Source organism: Aspergillus heteromorphus (assembly GCF_003184545.1).
Source record: "Aspergillus heteromorphus CBS 117.55 chromosome Unknown BO70scaffold_9, whole genome shotgun sequence".
NCBI lineage: Eukaryota > Fungi > Ascomycota > Eurotiomycetes > Eurotiales > Aspergillaceae > Aspergillus > Aspergillus heteromorphus.
The window spans coordinates 1,065,653-1,085,324 of record NW_020290414.1 but is presented as its reverse complement, the minus strand read 5'-3'; the positions used below and the strand labels follow the sequence as shown (position 1 = coordinate 1,085,324).

Below are 19,672 nucleotides of genomic sequence, written 5' to 3'. Positions count from 1 at the left end.
CAATCGGAAGCAGGATCGGGAAGAGCTTCGAAGCATACAACCCTACAGCGTGGTCACATTGCTCCAACAAGCCAGACATACCTATGACTCAAAGAAATGATTATATGGATTCTTCAACACGTTAATTTTACCCGCTTCATCCACCCACCACATTAGCTAAAAAAAATGCAAGACCCGATTGAATCAAATCAAATAGAATCAGATCTTCCACCCCTCGCCATCCCTCCACTTCATCAACCTCAGCACCACAAAACTCACCGAGCCCGCGACCATCATAACGGCCGCAAAAAGCTGGGCCCTCCAAAACACGGCGTCCGTCAAATTCAACAACGTCCCGGCAATGGGATTCCCAATCAACAGCCCCAAGCCCGCAAAAGTAAACGACATACCCATGCGGGTCCCGACAATAGACATATCGGGGGTCAGACGGGCCAGGATAGTGGGGGGGAGCGAAACAATCGCGCCGGAGGCATACCCATAGATGACGGCGAAGACGATAGCGCCGGCGTTGGAGTGGATACCCATCCAGGCGAAGGCCATGATGGTGGCGATGAAGGAGATGGGGATGATGGTGTTGAGGGAGCCAAAGTGGTCGGCGACGAGGCCGGGGGTGATGCGGCCGAAGGCAGAGGCGGCGTTGAGGATGGCGATGATGTAGAACGAGATGTTGTCGCCGGCGTGCAGGTAGGAGGTGAAGTAGGTGGGGAGGTAGAAGAAGGGGAAGTACAGGCCGACGAAGGCGAGGAAGAGGCCCAGGCTGAAGATGTTGAAAGACGGCTCGCGGAAGGCGGAGAGGTCGAGGAGAGAGCGCGCCTGTTGGGGGGGGGGGAGGCGGCGTTTCATCACCAGGAAGGAGAAGATGAGGCCGGCCAGGGCGACGAAGGCGATTATGCGGGCGGTCCAGCCGAAGCCGACCCGGTCGATGAGTTTGTGGAACATGACTGGGTAGATGACGGAGCCTGATGATGAGATGAGATGAGATGAGAGTTAGGGTTGGAAGGGATATGATACGAAGAGGAGACTGACCGATGCTGCCTCCGGAGGCGGTGATGCCGGTGGCCATGGCACGGCGAGTGGTGAAATAAGTGGCCACGATGGCGATGCTGGGCAGGAACAGGAACGCACAGCCAATGCCCACGGCCACCCCGTGCGCCAGGAAGAACTGGTAGTATTCCGTGGCCAGCGAGGTCATCATCAGGCCGAACACCACCAGGAAGGACCCGATGGCGATCAGGCTCTTCAGGTAGCCCTTGTCGAAGATGGGGCCGACCACGATGCCCGCCAGGAACAGCAGGAAGCCCTGGACGGTGCCGATCCACGAGATGGCCGACGCCGAGTAGTTGGACAGCAGCGTTTCCTCATAGTAGCTCTGGAACACCCCGAAGGTGTTGACGACGCCCCTGGGGGATGGAGGTCAGTTCAGTGACTGAGGACGACGACGACTGAATGACGGACTGGATACTCACCAGGAGTTGAAGAAGAGAAAAAAGGCCCCGGCGACCTGCAGCCAGGCGAGAGTGCCGCCATTCGGGGGCGGCGGAGGCGCCAGAGGCAGCGTGTCTTGCGCAATCGATTGCTTCTCGGTCTCGGACATGTCCGACTCGCCCCCAGGAAATTGCGCGGACGGCTCTTTGTGGTCGGCCATGGCGAGGATTGCTTGGGATGCCAGAGGGAGGCCATTGGCGTCAACGGGGAGAGGCATAAATAGGATCCAATCCAGGGTGGCATTGTAGGGCATTTGTCAGGCTGGCGCGACATTCGGACTGTCGGCCTTCGCCCTTCGCTGCACCCGCAGATTAATAATGGCCAGCCAGCAAACCGCAGGGATGGCGATCCTTCGCCGATGGAGTGCCGTTCTCTGCCTAGCCGAATGGATCCCAGGATGGCGATCGGCGAGTCAGGATGCTGGGGTTCCTGCGGGCGAGCAACGAATAATGGCAGGCAGCCCTAAGGGAGGGAGGGAGAGTCCAACGGCCCTTTCCGTGTCAGATTTTAGCCCAAAGCTTGAAGGCTTAAGTGGTCCAGAATTGGTTCACATCGCGTAACAGATTCAGATTCAATTATTTCCATTTCCTCCGTCAATCCTTCTCCAGGCTCCTCTGGCTTTTCTTTCCCCGTGGTCCATTACCCTCCGCGCGCTGACGACCCCCCCCCGATCTGCCCGATCGATCTAATTACCGCAGAACTAGCTAGCTATGTACATTGGAACCGAGTCATCTTCAGTCGAACACCAGGATCTTCTTCCTCTCCCCAATCGCCCCCATTTCGTGCGCCTGGACGGATTCCTTCAGTCGCTGTTCCAACCCATCCTCTCCCCGTTTCCAGTGCACGTATTCTAGCGCCGGAGCTGTGAGGACTCCGCGCGTTAACAACTCCGCCAGCCACTCGATGAGCGCCGTCTGCTGGCCAAGGCTGCGCTTTCCGAGACAGTCGCTCAGTCGAAAGGCCTGCAGCGTGATGTTGCGCTGCCAGAGGAACTGCCGCAGGTTGACCCCTTCGCCAGTCGAGACCCCCAGGAACCCGGCTGTGACCAGGGTCCCACCGGGGATGAGACGGGCCGCCATGTCCTTGGCCAGCGCATCATCCGACACCGAGTCCACCGCCAACACGATGCGTTTGTCGTCAAGAGTGGTGGTCGTGCGAAGCTCGTCGTGCGTCACGACCAGCGCCGACCCGTGGGATTGCAGCGATCGCTTGATCCGCGCGAGCTCGTCGGCCGTGCCGCGGTCGCGGATGACACTGATCACTCGAACCCCGTACATCGGGGCCAGCTGAGTCACAAAGTGACTGATCGTCCCCGTCGCCGCATTTTGCAGGATCCAGTCGCCGGGCTCGAGAGGGCGATAGTCCCGCAGCTGGAAGTACGCGGGCGCGGCCCCCATTCGGAGGATCGAGGCCAGCCGAGGATCGATGCCGGATGGGACACGAATGAGATCCTTCGCCGCGAACACACCGTGCGTGCGCCATGTACCGTGGCAGTGCGCGCGAAGGATGACAATGTCGTCAACGGCCAGGGTGCTGACGTCGGTTCCCGTCTGGACAACACGGGCCGCTCCATCAGACCCCGGGATTGCTAGCGTCTGTTTGTCAGGCCCGACAATGCTGTTCTGGGGCTTGACCGGATACTTTCCCTGGATCACAAGGAGGTCCAAAGGGTTGATCGGGGCCGCCAGGAACTGGACCACCACTTGCTGTGGCCCACAGACGGGCAGCGGCGCCGTGGCCAGACGGATCCCTTCGATTGGCTTGGGGGCACCGTAAGAAAAGGCTAAAGATTCCATGTTGTGAAGGATGTTGGAGTGAAGGAATGATAATCAGGTTCGGATGGTGAGACGGAAGCCAGCCGATGTCTTGCGAGGTCTTATAGACATCGTTGGAAACATTCCTGCAGAATCCGGCGGAAAATCCCTCATAGCCGGAAGTATAACTTTGTCAGGATTGTCCCTTGATCAGACTTAAGTCTGACATGCAGGAGGCGGAAGACCCGGCTCGGGTATGGAAGGATGCAATGAAGCAGGCGATAACTCTGCAGATCACATCCTGCACGTAAGCCCCTGCAGGCATGTCGTCTCATACAACGTGTCCCGGGGTTGCATGAGAGCGCGTGGCTGACAGCCTGCATCTTGAACTCGGACACGGAACAAGATTAACCGCCGAGATAGTTGTTTCACCTATATCCGGTAGGCTGTAGAGGGTTGCCGCCATCCAATACAAGCCATACCAGGACGCACACGCAGGATGGCGTTATTCTGGTTGCGGCCTTGGGTCTTTCGACTTGACCAGACAAGCTCCACAGGGCGTCCTCCGAGCATCCCCAATGGTTGAGCGGACCAGGATGGGAATCCAGGTCATGAGCATCGTTTACCGGAATATGTCGATATTTGCTCAAATGACCGGGGTGACAACCCAGAGCATGAGCCTCTTCCACCGGAATACGGATATTGCCTCGAAGGTATCGTGTTCTGACCACCATGAGAAGTTGGCGGATGACCACTGCGACAGAAGGGGAACTCCAAGCCAGGCTCCTTGTAGGAGGTCCAGACATAAGTATAAATATGCCGTCTGTCCTCGTCGATGAGATCTGAGATAAACCGTCTGGGAACAACACTTTCCTTCTCAGGGCACAACTGCTGATTTCTCTTCTCATACTGTCGTTGAACGTATCCTTTACCTATTTTATTGTGCATTCAAAATGGCTCCTATTGCCGTCCGAGATATTATAGACGGTGCGGATGTGATGGCATCAGAATCCATCACCATCAAGGAGAAAGTCGTGGGTGTGAAAGGAACCTCTATACGACAACGTCCATCGGCACCTTGCCTTGTCACGGACTTCATTCGGTATCAAGTCGAATCCGAGCCCGAGGCCGTTGCCGTCCACTATGAAGACGAGGAGCCATACACATATTCCCAACTATGGCAGCTTGTGGAGCAGATTAGGGCTACAGGCAACTTTGCACCCGGTCAGATTGTGCCTGTGTGTATGGATCTCAGTGTTGAGTTCGTGGCCACCCTCCTGGCCATCATGGTGTCAGGCGCTGCATACCTGGTGCTTGACCCGGAGGGATCCCCAGAACGCAACCGTGTGATTGCAGCTGACTGTGGTGCCCGGACCGTTGTGGTCCATGAGAAACATCGTCCCCTGTTTGACCAAGCAACCTCAGTGGAGAACCTTCTTTCCAAAACTAGAACTTCCAACGCATCCAGCCCTCTCGCTACTAACCCATCAGATCTGGCATACTTGATATATACCTCTGGTGAGTATTGGCAGAAACGCCTTCAACATTCCCACCTAACATTTCTTTAGGCTCCACTGGAACACCTAAAGGCGTGCTGTTAAGTCATCGCGCCGCATCCCACGGGATTGATCAATTTGAGCTCAACGGCCGCAGGCGGTGGTTGCTCTTTTACAATCCCGTGTTTTCAGCTGCCCAGAGAACCATTCTTGCAACGCTGGCTAAGGGTGCTTGCCTCTGCCTGGCTCGTCGTGACCGCCTGGCTACTGCATTACCGGAAGTTCTGTCGAACCTTCAGGTGGATGCACTCGGGATCACCCCCTCTGCACTGGCATTGTTGTCTACCGAGGAGGTTTCCAACTCTCTCCAGCAGGTGACCACTGTAGGTGAGCCCCTGTCGCAGAATCTGGTTGATCTGTGGGCGGACCGGGTTCACCTCCGCGTCTCTTATGGTCTCAGCGAATGCGCCCAATTAAACTTCTCCCGACAATTGAAGAGGGGCGACAACCCTCGAAATCCTGGTCGACCAGCCGACACCACATCAGCAGTGATCTTGGAGCCTGGCACAGGGAGAGAACTGCCTGCGGGGGAACCAGGTGAGCTGTGTCTTTCTGGTCCACAGGTTGCCAATGGCTACTATCAACGCATCAAAGAGACAAACGCCGCGTTCGTCAAGAATCTCCTCGGACGGGATATCCTGTTTCGCACCGGGGACCAGGCTGTACGTCTTCCAGATGGCAGCTTTGAGATTCTTGGCCGGATTGACCATCAGATCAAAATTCACGGCCAGCGCGTCGAGCCGCAAGAGGTAGCACAAAATCTGGCAACGGTAGCTGGTGTTGCTGCGCTTGCCTGCGTCGGATCCTATATTAACGAGAAGTCATCACTCGTTGCTGCAGTCATTCCAGCGCCTGAATCTGATTGGGAAAGTCTGGTGCAAAGTCTCCGTGGTCACGCCCAGCGATCATTCCCCCCCTACATGGTTCCCAGCTACTGGCTTCAATGTGACGAATTTCCCGTGAATCGAAATGGAAAGGTCGACTTCAAAGCCATTCGGAATTTGGCCGAGTCGACTGATGTCAGCGACCTATTGGGCCGCTGTCGTAGCGTTGATGGGGAAGCGCACGTCTTTAGTGAGGTCGCCTTGGAGATTGTGGAAGTATGGGCCGACGTTCTCCATCTCAGCCCATCATTCATCCTTCCCACTGACTCTTTCGTTTCGTTGGGCGGCACGTCTATCGATGCAATCAAGGCGAATCGCGAGCTGCGAGGACAGGGAATTCACATCGAGCTGGCCGACATGCTTCAGTCGCAGACGGTGGAAGAAGTGGCCGATGCCTCTCGCATAGGTTCTAAGGACGCGGGTCAGCCGAGTCCATTGGCACCATTTTCTCTCCTGTCGGACGAGAGCCTGAAAACGGACTTGCTGGCAGATCGCGGCGTGGCCGATGCGTTTCCAACTACTGCCCTGCAGGAGGGAATTCTCGCCAGCACAATACAGGGTAACCCGGACTATCTCTACCAGAGAGTCTTTGACGTCCGGCACCTGGATCTTGTACGACTCAAGCTTGCGTTCCAGGTCATTTTCTGGAGGAGCGAAAACCTGCAATCTTCGTTTGTTTCGGCAACCCAAGGGTTTGTACAGGTTACCCGCAACAACTTCGACCTGCCATGGACCGAATTATCGATCTCTCTAGACAAGTACTTGGAAGCCGATAAAAGGGCTGGTGTTACTCTGGGCCAGCCATTCATGCGGGTGGCGGTGATCGACAAATCGATTCTGGTTGTATCCGTCCATCATGCACTTTTCGATTTTTGGTCCCACGGTTTTATGTTTGATGACGTCGCACGTGTGTACTCTGGCAAGCGTTCCGTCCATCGTGCACACTGGAAATCATTTGTTGGACTCGTACATAACCAAGACCGGGGGAAATCAGAGCAATTCTGGAGACAGCATCTGGCTGAGGTCAGTCCAACGATTCTAAACCATTCTCCCGAACTCGATTCATTTACAGTCGTTCGTTCCTTGCCCTTGGACCTGAAGTCGGTCGCAGCAGCACTCCAAGTCCCATCAAGTGCTATTTTCTATGGCGCTTGGGCATTGGTTCTCTCACTGCACACGGCGTCAAAGTCAGTTGTCATGGCCACAGCGATTTCCGGCCGAGAGCTACCTCTCCCAGGAATTGAGGCCATTGATGGGCCAACCCTAGCAATGGTGCCCCAAGCAGTGCTAGTTAACCCTGATCAATCCTTATTGGATCTGGTCCGCTCAGTAAACGTCAATCTGTGGAGCATCATCAAACACTCCCAATATGGCATGCGAGGAGCGTTCACCGCAGCCGGCCATCAACCCTCCACGTTCTTAGATACCATGGTGAACATTCTTGTTCGGGAAGAAGGGAAGAATGAGCTCACCGGAGAGGTGTTCCAGATATTTGGACCTCGGTCGGCCTGGAGGACGGAATACACAACACTGAACATTGGAGAAGGGGACGAAGGCTTCGAGCTTAGCCTCACTTCTCCCATGGAACCGCGCCGGTTGGAATTCATCCTGAATCAATTCTGTCACGCTGTTGAAACCATTGTTCATGATCCTCGACTCAGTGTTCGCTCACTAAACCTGATCGACAGCACAGAACTGGATTTTCTGCTACAATGGAATGATAACCAGCCCGATGAGGCGACCCTGCATGGGCAGTTCGAAGCGATTGCGCACCAGTATCCATCACGAACTGCGATCAACTTCCAGAACAAACAGTTCCTGAGCTATGCAGAACTGAATAAAAGGGCTGACCGGATGGCCAATTTCCTCTCTGAGCGTGGTGTCACACCCGGAGACATTGTTCCTCTCCTCCTCGAAAAGTCCCCAATCATGATTATCACCATTCTGGCCCTCTTCAAAATTGGCGCTGCCTATGTGCCGTTGAGTCCCGAGAATCCTCTCGACAGAAATGGTTTCATTGCCCGTGATGTCGGCGCTAAGGTCATTTTGACCGAGAGCGAGCACGCCTCCTACTTTGCCGGCGAGGATATCCCCAGTGTTTTGGTCGACCAAGCCCGACTCTGTGCATACTCGACAGATAAGCAGCTAGTGAATGTATCTCCTGATAACCTCGCCTATATCCTGTACACCTCAGGGAGTACCGGCCAGCCTAAGGGAGTGACAATCAGCCATGGGGCATGTGCTGCTGCTATGCGATCCATCATTGAGTTTGAGGGCAAGCAAGGCAAGCCATTCAGGGCTTTGCAATTCTCCAACTATGTATTTGATGTGTCTCTGTACGACTTTTTCGTCACTCTACACAGCGGTGGAACCCTTTGCATAGCGCCATCAGAGCAGCTTCTCGGTGACCTTGCGGGTGCAATCAATGATATGGGCGTTAACCATGTCTTCTTGACCCCCACAGTGGCCCGGCTACTGAGCCCCGAGGACGTTCCCGGGTTGGAATCCATGACAGTTGGTGGCGAACAATTGACGCGAGACGTGGTGACTACCTGGGCGTCGAGGCTAACTCTGCGCAACGGCTACGGGCCAACAGAAGCTTCAGTTCTCGTGACAATGAAGGAGGTGGATACCCAAACAACCGGTGGCAACATTGGGAAACCTCTCGCGTCCGTGGGTGCAGTCATCCTAGAAGCTGACGGAGTTCGGCCGGTTCCCTATGGTGCAGTGGGAGAGCTGTGCTTCTGGGGTCCTCAGCTATCACAAGGCTACTTTAAGAAGCCCGAATTAACGGCTGGGGCCTTCATTGATAGCGATATCGGTGGTGGCCGCCGGTTGTATCGCAGTGGTGATCTGGCTCGATACCTTCCCGGAGGGGATATCGAATGCCTGGGTCGCAAAGACGACCAGGTGAAGGTTAACGGCCATCGGATCGAGCTGGGAGAGATTGAACAAGCATTCCTGCGAACAGGGGACGTCACAGACTGCATTCTCACCGTATGGAAGCACAACACCACGGCACACCTGGTCGCATCTGTGGTCTTTGAGCCAATCGACGAGGACCTCCGTGTTCTCCCCCTGGACCGATTTGCGGATGATGCACAAAGGCTCAAGTCCAACCTCAGCGGACTTGCTCATTACATGGTCCCCAAGTTCATTCTACCCCTGCCGTTCTTGCCCAGATTGCCATCTGGAAAGGCCGATCGGAAGCAGCTCAAAGCACGGGTGCAGTCGATGAGCCAGGCGGAGCTTTCGCAGTTCTCCTTTGACAAAGTTGGGTTGTCAGAGTCAGAAGAAATTATTCCACTAGTTTCTGAGACACAAAGATCCCTCCAACAAGGTTGGATCGAGGTGCTTCAGCTACCCGATGATCAGTTTGGACTAGAAGCCAACTTCCTCAGCCTGGGTGGTGATTCAATATCTGCGATTAACCTGGTCAGCTGGCTGCGACGGAGACATCTGAATGCCACCGTGCGAGATGTGCTCCGATACCCCTTGCTTGGGTCGATGGCGGAGCAGCTTCAGCAAGAATCGGAAGATGAGAAGGCGTCGCAGGCCGTCGTTTTCTCTCCATCGACAGAGTTGATCAGTACCATCACCTCACACGGCCTTCAGCAGGAGCAGTACGAGTATATCTACCCATGCCCCCCCGGACAGGCCGAGTTCCTTACTCAGGGAGCCCGACCAGAGACATTCTGGCGCTTGATGGCCGTTCGAGCCCTCGGGAAGAACACCGAGCAAGTGACTCAGTGGGTTGACCTAGTCAAGCAGCTGACCCAGACGAATGAAATCCTGCGAACCACGTTCACCAGATTCCAGGAAACCTGGTACGGAGTTGTACTTCGCGATTCTACGCCCACTGTGGAATTCTTCGATGTTGCCAATGCGGATGAACGCAAGGAAATTATTGATGCTGCCTGGGAGGACAAATTCGGATTTGGCAAGCCATTCATTCGCTATGCCATCCTTCGCCATGGCGACGGGACCCACGAGGTGGTTACCAAGCTAGATCACGGTCTATATGACGGCACGTTACTGCGAGTCTTTGACGCTCACTTCCAGGCATACCAGCGACAGGAAGCACTGCAGCCGTTCACGTCGTTCAAGGAATTCGCCTTCCATATCTGGCAGATCAACCAGAAGCGCCCGACCTTGGACTTTTGGACGCAACCAGACAAGAGACCCATCCATTTCTCGTATCCGAGCAACAATGTCCAGATTCAGTCACGCATCGATGCGTCAGTGGTGCACATGATAAATCTGGACTTTGACAGCTTCAGCCGAAGCCGGGGTGTCACAGTCTCAATCATGTTCCAGGCCATCTTCCAGCTCTGGCTGGCCTTCCGCAGCAAGCAGCAGGACGTGTCCTTCGACTACCTCTACACCGGACGCAACGTGGATCTGCCCGATCCCAACGGCATCAATGGAACGTGCGCAAACTTCCTGCCCATGCGGTCGCGGGTCGATGCGCAGGACTCCGTACAGGACTTCCTTCTGCGCACCCAAGATGAGTTCTGGCAATACACGGAGAACAACACGGTGGGCGTGGAGGATATCTGTCGAGCCTGTGGTATCAGCCGGGAGGAGTCTGCCAACCGCGCTCTCTTTCTCTTCCAGCCCTTCGAGCCCGCCGGTGCCCCAGAGCAGTACCAACGCTGGGTGATTATGGCCAAGTCCGCGGTGACCATGCCTCAACCCTATGCTGTGGTGTTCGAGGTGATCAAAACTGCCGATCCTAACGCGTACAAGTTGAAGTTCGCGTACGACCAGTCGGTGTGGACGAGTGAGGAAGTAAAGGAGGAGGCTCGGGTTGTTGAGCGCATGCTTTCGACGGTGGTGGAGAAGTCGGATGCGCGCATCGATGACATTCTCCGTCTGTAACCGCTCGATTTATCCTCTTCCACCTCTTTCTGTCACCCTGTAACCCCCCCCCCCCCCTTCACTTTTTTTTCAGTTGACCCTTACCTGCCCAGCTGGTCTCGAGCGTAAAGATCAATCACTATCCCGATTTCCTTTCTCTTATTGTCACGTGCTTTTGTCTTGATTCTCTGTGAATGTTTCCTTTTTGTGAACACGAGCTATTTTGTCGAATGGATTGAACATGTGGTTATAAGACTATTGCAGTAGTTAGAACTCGACCCAAACCTCATTTTATTGTCTCAAACACTAGGACAGAGTCATCATCATAAGAGTATCTGACCAGGCCAGTCACTGACATAGTGAGTTGACTCTTGTGAAGCACTTCTCTCGTAAATGTACGATGTACGCGCCTGGTTTGCTGCAATGCAAAGACCACAGGGGATCTGCATTGGCGACAGACGACGCAGTTGTGTGGCACTGATTCATTTCTCGAATATTATCTGGGGCCAGACACTAACTAACTGACAGTAAGTGGGAGAGCGAAAGAGGGTGGGAAGGGGGAAGGGGGAAGAATCCGAACGGAACTAACCAACTGTAAGGGGAAGGCGCGGTTCCTGCCGGCTCCACCCGTACCATCCGCCGATCCCGAGCCATTCCGATCGCGCGACTTACCGTACAGACAGACCTCGTGACACGCATATAAACAGCGACCGGGACACTCTGTCATGTCAACTTCCTGTCTCTACGCAACTAATTCTACATTCCCCCCCCATATTCGTACGTTTATAAGTTTATATTCACGGTTGATGCCCGATACTGACACTTGCCTGCCCAGCAGTGACTTTCCCCACCGGATTTGGTTATCGACCGATCAACCATCCTTCCCCCCCCTTCAATAGCTCGCGATCGGTGTCTTGTGATATCCTCGCACAATATGACGTTGGCGTCAAGGCCCGCGATGGCTGTACCGATATCTACCGCCATCCATTTTCTGTCCCGATCCGGCTGAACTCGCTCCTGGAACTACGCAGTGATTAATGAGGATTTGGGGGCGTGAGTGGCTCTGATGGATCAGCAATCATCGTCAGGACACAAGAAAGGCGAACATAGATATGATATGATCGAGGCCAATGGGAATATCGGTCTCGCGGGCAACTGTTCGCGATCCATTGGCCGGTTGCAGCCTGCGGGGATCCCTTCCGAGAACAGTTCCTCTGGAAATCCACGCAGAGAACTTTTTTTCAATTAATCTCAGATCATACGGTCCAGGCAAATCATGGGCAAGAGGACTTTGATGAGATGTATCGTTGCTCTTCCCTGTCGAAGGAGCATTGGGAGGATAAATGACCGGGTATGACGAAGATAAAGGTCCTCGCCTATATAACCGGGACATACTCTACCCCACTGCGTGCAATTGGTGCCATCCATGTATGGCTGGCTGCGCTTCACAGGCTTGCATGATTTGTACGAGATCCGGACGTATCTAGAACGACCGAATGAGCGTCAGACTTTGGTGATGGGTATCTGAAGGACGAGGACAATGACCCGGGAACAGATCTCATGGGTCCGCATGACAGCCTCGCAATTCAGGGAGTAGGACACCGTCATGGATATTGTCGGGGACGACTTTCCGCTGCCCCGCACCGACTACCAAAACCTGTACCTCTCCGATGACGTGGTGCTACAAGAGGAGTGTCCCCGTGGAAGACAGAGGTAAGCCATGACTCACGAGGTAGTAATGACCCAGTATGCAAGAAACCGATCCGCTTGATGGAGACCCCAAAGACCATCATGTACATTCCTTGCAACGAGCTGCATGATATGGACATTTACATCCTGATTCCCAATCTGGACTCCAACAGAACGCCGATGCTATCGCTGGATATACCCCGGCGTTCGGCACCTTTAAGAAGATAGGGGAATTCCCGGCGATATACGCTGTTTGACCTCTGCTCGACCAGGGGCCAAGGAGCATGCTCAGTGCCTCACACCGAGACATTGATCGGCGAAGAGTGATCCACCCGAACTACTCCTTTCACCCCCCCGCCCGGGAGGCCAGAATCTGACCCGGAACTGCGGTTGAGTTAGAGGTTGGGATGTGGATGGGTATCGACCATGCCGCTGGCCAGGGTCTGCAAGTGCAAGTTTGGAACCCGCAAATGTATCTCCACCAGGGTCTGGATGGCTCTGCGCTGAACGACCTGAATCGGCCTTACATCATATCCATTGTGGCACTGGATATGCCGGTCGTGTAATTCTTCCATTCGTGTGACGTCCTATCTTGCCGCCCGGGTTTTTTCTTTTTTCTTTTTTTTTTGTGGCTTGCCAGGGAGTGATAGGGAGGGGGCTTCGTCAAAGTAGTTGGCCCAAGCACGTGGGCATGACTGGTCCCATTAAAGGGGGGCCGAATGCGAAGGATCAAGGGTATTACAGGGAGATTCTAGGCGATCCATGAAACTTCATCAGGCGCGTAGCCGTGTGATGGGGATCTGCTGGACCGGCCTCTACACCGTATGCATGTGGCAGCGAGTAGGATATGACATGTATGAGTCCGACCGGGATGCGATGATAAGAACCTGGAAAATAGGGACGATAGACACCTCAACGCCGGACCAGCACATGGGGGATCCATGGCAATTATTGGGAGAGATTTGTGGGCTCGGCTAGATCTTCTCCCTAGTCCGGAGGGGGGAATTGCAGAAAACACAAAAATCGAACAAAGAGGGAAAAGGGAAAGAAGAAAGAAGGGCGAACTAACCAACTAACTGCTAAGAACCTTGGAAAGCGACGGGACTATTCGACCCCTCCTGGACAACAATTGCAGTTTCCGGCCTGGTCTGGCTCCGACCCGATGTTGTTGTTCCCTCCCATTTTGCGTGCGACGCAGGCGCATGGACAGCAATTGCAGTCTGTCTGGACGGACCGACAGACAAACACATCCAACGGCGCGACCCCTCGGGGATATCAATGATCAAGCCGGATGGACGGGCATCGGAGATGATTTAATATCGGGTGTCAACCTGAAACTGCCGTGGAAAAATTTGCTAGAGCTCCCGGGGAGGGGGGAAGGGGGAGGGAGGACGTCACTGCCCAACTTGAAGCTATGGCCGCTTGTCGCGGAAGTATCAGGTGCATGCATCCTGGGAGTCCATACTAAGTACTACTATCTAGCTAGTTAGTTAGTATGACCGCTGAGAAAGCTCTGGTGGGGGTCGATGACAGCGTCAACCCCTCTATCAGGCTATCAGGAGGGGAATTTGCAACGCCATTGGCGGCGCAAATCGCGATCACAAGTGATCGAGGGTGCCCAAAGGAGATAGGCACGTATCCAGTTTGTCACACCGTGCATGTGCAGATGCAAGAGGCGCAGAAGCAACGAAGAAGATCGGCGATAGCTCTGCCGACGGGGAGGGGGTTCTTTAGGCATCGGAGAAAGTGTTAATGGCAGGGGAGGTCGGTCGGTCGGGACCCTCGCGGATGAGCAAGACTAGCAGACTGGTCGGTCGGGAGGATCACCGCCTACGTTAGTGTGGTCGCACGCAAGATAAGACACATGATTGTTATTATGATTATGATTATTTGCCACCTTGGTTTGATGTGAGGTGATCTGCGGATACCGCCGGACAGCCAGTCAGCCAGCCAGCCAGTCTTGACAGACACACACACACACACAAGTCGATGATTGTCAATTGCCACGCCTCTCCCGTACCACAGTACGTACTCGATTATGTACCAGAGTTGGAGCACGTCATGGAATCCATTCGGACAAAGAGTCTAGATGTGACATTGACTCACCCCCGGACCACTTTTATTTTCTTCTCCCTCTATTTCTGAAAAAAAAAAAAAAGCTATGGTGGGGGGGGGGGGGGGGGGTAGTATGCGTATAGTGCACACATCCAACGGTTACATGGGTTGATGGCGCACTTACGAGTCAATTAACTAGTAGCAGACTAGCAGTACGAGTTCCCCCCCACCACCACCACCCCCCAAGAATAGAACTTTGAAACCACCAGCCTCAAAGAAAGCATCACTCGAGCCGACGAGCTTATCAGTTCCACGTGCGGATGCACGGACACCCACAGGCTTCTCGAACCTTAGTCTTTTTTTTTATCGCTTGTTTGCGGCAAGTTATTATTCAGCTGATTGCGAGATAGATACCACCCAGGCACCGCATACGGGCTAGGCACCACGCCGGACAGAGTGTCATGTTCCTGTGCCTGTGCCTGATAGTACCCTTGGTGTTGGTGCAGGGGAGGTCAGAACCTCGGAGGGGAGATTCTCGACTCTGGATGGACCGAGCCGGACTGTCAATTATTGGCCTCAGCGCCTGCATGCTGGGCTGGAACTAGAAATCCGGGACAGCGTCTCGAGTCTGACGGTCTCACGGTCTCACGGTCTGACTCCCAGGAACCGGCGGCTCGGAGGCAGGCAGGTTCTTCAGGAGGGACCCGCGATTGGGCTGTGTTGGACGGGTTGTCGGCCTGAAATCAGGGCTGGAACAGTCGGTCTCCACCCGCGGATCCACCGCGATGTCGATTTGGCTTTCCAGGCCCGGGTTCTAGAGCGTTCGTCAAACAAAGTTCTGCTTGTCCCATGACCAGCTATCAGACTGTCGTTCTGGTCGAACTATCAACGCCTCTCCACCATCGGCTTGGCTCCTCCCCCCCCCCCCGAGTATATAGACCTTCCTCGCCAGCCCCGTTATCCCCCTCCATCCCACACAACCAAGCCATCCAAAGCAAAGCAAACCACTCAGCTTCTCTTCGCTCCTCGCCCTCCCCCCTCTCCCATTTTGGGTGCGGGACTCTGCAATTCTGCCTCCATCGTCTCCAATCGCAGAAGAGGGAATGCAACACACACCGAGCCGTACGATGTCCCAGACCTCCTACCCCCGTTTCGCCAAATCCACCGCTCCTACACCGTATCCCCGAAGAACCTCCCCGCTAGGGAAGACCTCGCTGCACCTCCGCCTCAGCCTGCTCGCCGGCGAGAAACTCGATCAGGAAAGCAGTGTCAAGCAACCCGACCTCCGCCGCTGCCTCGGCCATGCTCGCATTCACGCCAAATCCATGGCCCTCGTCAAGCGGGACATCCGCGTCCACATCCGCTCCATGGGCATGGACATGGACGACGAGGACGACGAGGAGTGCTGCGATGACGAGATCATCCCGCCTCCCCCTCCTCGCCGGGCATCCCGCAGCAGCTCCAAGGCCGCTGCTGCCCCTCGGGTGAATGTCACTTCCCCGAGATCCAGTGAGAAGACCAGTCTGCTCGACAAGGGCCGCAAGTGCTTGGAGAAGATCTTCCCGCGTCGCAACGACGCGCACTTGGCTCAGTCCCGCATCGCCGTCGTCGCCTGATGTCGTCAGGATCCTCCATCCGTCAGTCATTTAGCCGGTCGGTCTGTTACCTGCAGCCGCAGCAACAGCATCCTCGTCTATCTCGGTTCTCACTTCTATGCCACTTCCCCTCGACTGTGACCACCATGTCACCAACAACCAACCCACCCTACCACTGGCCCTTCATCTCGGCCTAGGGTATACCCGCGCCTACTCTCACGGAACCCGTCCGTGAGCCCGGCTACGCTGGCGCCCCTCCAGCAGGTCTCGTCTTCCGCCAGTCCCCCGAGACTAGCGTGCTCTCATCCGGTCGAGAGCCTTGACCTGTCGCCACAGTGGATGCATTCCACTATCACCTCCTTCCTCTATCATCTCCTCATCAAATCATCCTATCATCCTCTTGAAAAGCAAGCTTCGATCATGTGATTGAAAGCTCTTGCGTGCCCCTCTTTTTTTTCACTTTCTGTATTTCCTTGTGTCTGGGTTATTTAGCGTTCTTGGTTTCGCAATTCTAGAGATACCACTGTGGTTAGAGCTCTTAGATTAGATACTTCTTCACCCGCGTCATGGTACGTTGGGAATAGATTACTATACAGCTTCCACCAATATTCTTTTTTCTCAGTTTCCTTTTTTTTTTTAAAGAAAAAAAAAAAATAAAAGAAAAATGACTTGCCTTCAATTGCATAAATGAAGCTGGGTTGGTTTCTCGAGGGCTTGCAGTGGGGGAGGAAAACGTTGGAGGGGTCCGCGGAGTACGAGTTCCATAGCGACTAGCTCAGCACTAGCAGTAGGCTAGTAGATAGTCCATAGGGCAGGTGCGGTCGCACTCGCCCAGTTTTTCCTGGGTTGCAATAATCACCGCCGATTAATCCCTCAACTTCCAGTCATGTCCACCCTCCACCGTACCCGCCATCTGTCTAGTTACACGTCGCAGAGGCCGATCCCGATCATCTGAAGCGGTGTAACGACCGGTTTGTTCGTGCAGTCTGTGGATCGACGGTGATAGGCCACCGGAGGCCTCCTATCGCCGCCAGTGCTAGTACCTGTCTACTGTGTTGCATCCTGCATCTCACCTGCAAGCCCCCTCCTTGGCTGCAGTTCCGGGTGTGAAGAAGCCAGAAGGAGGATTCGGCCAGAAATATTAATGCCCTCCCGATCCCGTCCCGGTAATTCCGAGCCTGGAGCTACTACTGATATGTCTAGGATCGAAGAACGCCCCAAGAAACCGAACAGCAACAACGACGGCGACGGCGCATCTAGAACGGACCCTTCGCCGCGATGCCGGAAACGAAGCCCGGACGCCGCGGGCCCGACCCATTCCTTGCTCGCCTACCACCAGATCCCCCCGACTGGTACCAGGACAATCCGTTCATCCACCATGGCTATCGCCCTGTCTCACACTCGACTCGCGCCTGCTTGGCTAGCTGGCGATATCTGCGCAATGAAACCTTCAACATTTATTCCCATTTAGCCCCCGCAATCCTCTTCCTGCTGGCAGGGGGCTCGTCCCATCACTACCTCCGGGCCAGATACCCCGACGCGACCGGGAGCGATCATGCCGTGTTTACCTGCTTCCTGCTGACGGCGGTCTTCACCTTGGGCATGTCCGCGGTGTACCACATACCACACCCTGATCAACCACTCCCATCGCGTCTGCGATCGATCCCTACGGCTAGATCTGATCGGGATCGTGGTCCTGACTTTGGCCGACTTCGTATCAGGGATTTACATGGGCTTCTACTGCGAGTCAGCCCTGAAACGGACCTATTGGACCATGGTACCCATTGCCATCTCCCCATAGCAGATGGAAGTACCGGACCCTCTTTCAGATAGCCACCCTGAGTTGCCTCACGGCGTCCGTTCAGCTCAACCCCAGGTTCCAAGGTCGTCGCTGGCGTACACTCCGAACCTGTGCGTTTGTCGCCACTGGTCTGTCGGGTTTTGCGCCTCTGATCCACGGGACGGTTCTTTTTGGCTTCCCGCAGATGGTGGAGCGGTCTGGGATGCTGTACTATCTCGGCGAGGGACTCCTTCTGATCCTGGGTGCTTTTCTCTATACCGTCAGTGTTAAGAGTTTTAGTAGGCGACCTTCCCGAGGAATGCTGATGATTGAGCATAGACGCAGATCCCTGAATCGCTTTGGCTGGGCAAATTTGATCTATTCGGATCATCGCACCAGATCTTCCATCTCACAGTGGTTCTCGGCACAGCGATTCATCTGATGGGGATTTTGTCTGCATTCGACTACAATTACCGCCATGGCGCCTGTAGACTCCCTTGAATTGGAGATTCAATTGCGGGTAAAAGCGTGGATCACCGGTCCAACTTCTCCGATGTCATCGACGTGCGGATAGTGACTGGCCTCCTCTACGACCCATTCCTGCAACCACTCCCTGGCGATATGAGTCCGTAGGAATCTCATATACTCCGTTGTCTCTCCTTTCTTGATGCTGTGCCTCCCTCCTGGGCTCTGTGATTCCTGACTCTGGACCACTAGTACATGTGTTGGATCTCTTCCCGCGGCGACCAGGTCGCGATTCCTCGAATTGAGATCGTCCAGCACCTCCGCAGCCCCAGCATCGAACAGATTGTACCAGTATCCCATCCGCAGGGCATACTCATAATCCAGGCTTCCAAATCCCTCGCGTGTCTCACGCTCAAACTCTGTTGACGTCCGTGGCCCAAAATAGAGATGCAGGCGTTCTTGAACTGCCCCCCGATACATGGCCGCCCGTTCGCTTACTTCCCCCAGGTCCAAATCCTCCGGCGTCGCATCCCCCGCCCACGACCCATCTAGCAGCACCAGGCGTGAAATCCGATCCGTCAATATCGCACATACCTCCAGCGCGGTCCGCGTCCCCATACTATGCCCATATACCATCACCTGCACCTGGTCGTATCGTAAACCCAATAACCCCAAAACCTCATCCCCCAGCCGCAGGACCAGCTCCACGACCCCCCCTTTGTCTGGCTCTGGGAGAGCTGACCCCGGCGACTGGCCATGGCCCGGTAGATCGACCGCGACGTAGAGAGACCCTTGATCGAACGAGGCATCCTGTGCCGTGAGGTAGGTGATCAGGGGCGCGTAGTGGATAGCCTGACAGCCCCAGCCGTGGATCATCAGGGCGAGCTGCGTGATCGGCGCGTGGGTGCGGGTCAAGCAGAGATGCGGGTCGATGACGAGGTTGGTGAGGTAGGAGAGGTGGGTGGTGGGGGAGAGAACACGATGGATGATGGTACCAGTACCATCATCGACATCCATGGTGGCTGGCGAAGGGGAGATCCGCTCGGCAAAACTCGATAATTATTATGTTGTGTAAAAATAGAATGGAGGGGCAGGGCGGGACGGAGCGTAAGTAGCTATTTTAAATTATGCGCTGAAGCCGATTATTACTATTGATGGTGGCGGGCCCACGGACTCCGGCGGCGATCCGGCGATCCGGCGATCAACACACGGGACGACGGCAGCTGCCAACATTGAAACACATGGATTAGTAACAGGTGGCTGTGCTGGTACAGATTACTAACAATCGTGAACCATCTGGCTGATGGTCGTGATTCAAGAGTCTTGGAGTGGAAGGCAAAGAAGAGAAGATGTGTGAGAAGACTTGAAAGTTGGAACTCGACTACTAGGTAGGTACTCCGTACTTAGACAGGGGGGGCACTCTGTCATGTGATCGATCTCCTTCGCTCCTCTTCCTCTTCCCTCTTCCCTCTTCCTCTCTCCGCTTACTGCCCATTCCTTCATCCTGCTTCTAGCAAACACCCAGATTCTACCTAGATATAAACCAGAG

General features: G+C 54.8%; 7 protein-coding genes across 7 annotated transcripts; 4 read left to right on the top strand and 3 right to left on the bottom strand.

Annotated features, from left to right (window-relative positions):
* Positions 1-198: 198 nt before the first annotated feature.
* Positions 199-1,671, bottom strand: BO70DRAFT_313570 (MFS general substrate transporter; the record flags this gene model as incomplete). Its single annotated transcript, XM_025540247.1, has 3 exons — positions 1,467-1,671; positions 1,027-1,400; positions 199-959 (listed from the first exon to the last, which is right to left on the bottom strand). The coding sequence occupies exons 1-3, from the start codon at positions 1,643-1,645 to the stop codon at positions 199-201; spliced, it is 1,314 nt and encodes a 437-aa protein (XP_025400427.1). The 5' UTR covers positions 1,646-1,671.
* Positions 1,672-2,196: 525 nt separating this feature from the next.
* Positions 2,197-3,736, bottom strand: BO70DRAFT_233083 (MDR family NADPH-dependent oxidoreductase). Its single transcript, XM_025538803.1, has one exon. It carries the CDS (start codon positions 3,279-3,281, stop codon positions 2,220-2,222), a length of 1,062 nt encoding a protein of 353 aa, XP_025400426.1. The 5' UTR covers positions 3,282-3,736; the 3' UTR covers positions 2,197-2,219.
* Positions 3,737-4,192: 456 nt separating this feature from the next.
* Positions 4,193-10,560, top strand: sidE (nonribosomal peptide synthase SidE; the record flags this gene model as incomplete). The annotated part of the gene is made up of 2 exons (XM_025541051.1): positions 4,193-4,757; positions 4,808-10,560. 2 exons carry the CDS (start codon positions 4,193-4,195, stop codon positions 10,558-10,560), a joined length of 6,318 nt encoding a protein of 2,105 aa, XP_025400425.1.
* Positions 10,561-12,145: 1,585 nt separating this feature from the next.
* On the top strand, positions 12,146-12,794 carry BO70DRAFT_395752 (uncharacterized protein; the record flags this gene model as incomplete). Its single annotated transcript, XM_025546563.1, has 3 exons — positions 12,146-12,252; positions 12,276-12,433; positions 12,628-12,794. The coding sequence occupies 3 exons, from the start codon at positions 12,146-12,148 to the stop codon at positions 12,792-12,794; spliced, it is 432 nt and encodes a 143-aa protein (XP_025400424.1).
* Positions 12,795-15,410: 2,616 nt separating this feature from the next.
* Positions 15,411-15,893, top strand: BO70DRAFT_269904 (uncharacterized protein; the record flags this gene model as incomplete). Its single annotated transcript, XM_025538959.1, has 1 exon — positions 15,411-15,893. A coding segment is annotated over one exon (483 nt), but the record flags the coding sequence as incomplete, so codon positions are not given.
* A 5-nt stretch (positions 15,894-15,898) lies between these two features.
* BO70DRAFT_424462 (uncharacterized protein) lies at positions 15,899-18,292 on the top strand (the record flags this gene model as incomplete). Its single annotated transcript, XM_025547624.1, has 5 exons — positions 15,899-15,920; positions 17,218-17,489; positions 17,626-17,655; positions 17,708-17,938; positions 17,998-18,292. The coding sequence occupies 5 exons, from the start codon at positions 15,899-15,901 to the stop codon at positions 18,157-18,159; spliced, it is 717 nt and encodes a 238-aa protein (XP_025400422.1). The 3' UTR covers positions 18,160-18,292.
* BO70DRAFT_361434 (alpha/beta fold hydrolase) lies at positions 18,110-19,189 on the bottom strand. The gene has a single exon (XM_025543045.1). It carries the CDS (start codon positions 19,138-19,140, stop codon positions 18,169-18,171), a length of 972 nt encoding a protein of 323 aa, XP_025400421.1. The 5' UTR covers positions 19,141-19,189; the 3' UTR covers positions 18,110-18,168.
* Positions 19,190-19,672: the final 483 nt, after the last annotated feature.

Bases quoted from the DNA above. Each gene is read 5' to 3' on its own strand.
- BO70DRAFT_361434 (XM_025543045.1), bottom strand. From the start codon at position 19,140: ATGGATGTCGATGATGGTACTGGTACCATCATCCATCGTGTTCTCTCC.
- BO70DRAFT_233083 (XM_025538803.1), bottom strand. From the start codon at position 3,281: ATGGAATCTTTAGCCTTTTCTTACGGTGCCCCCAAGCCAATCGAAGGG.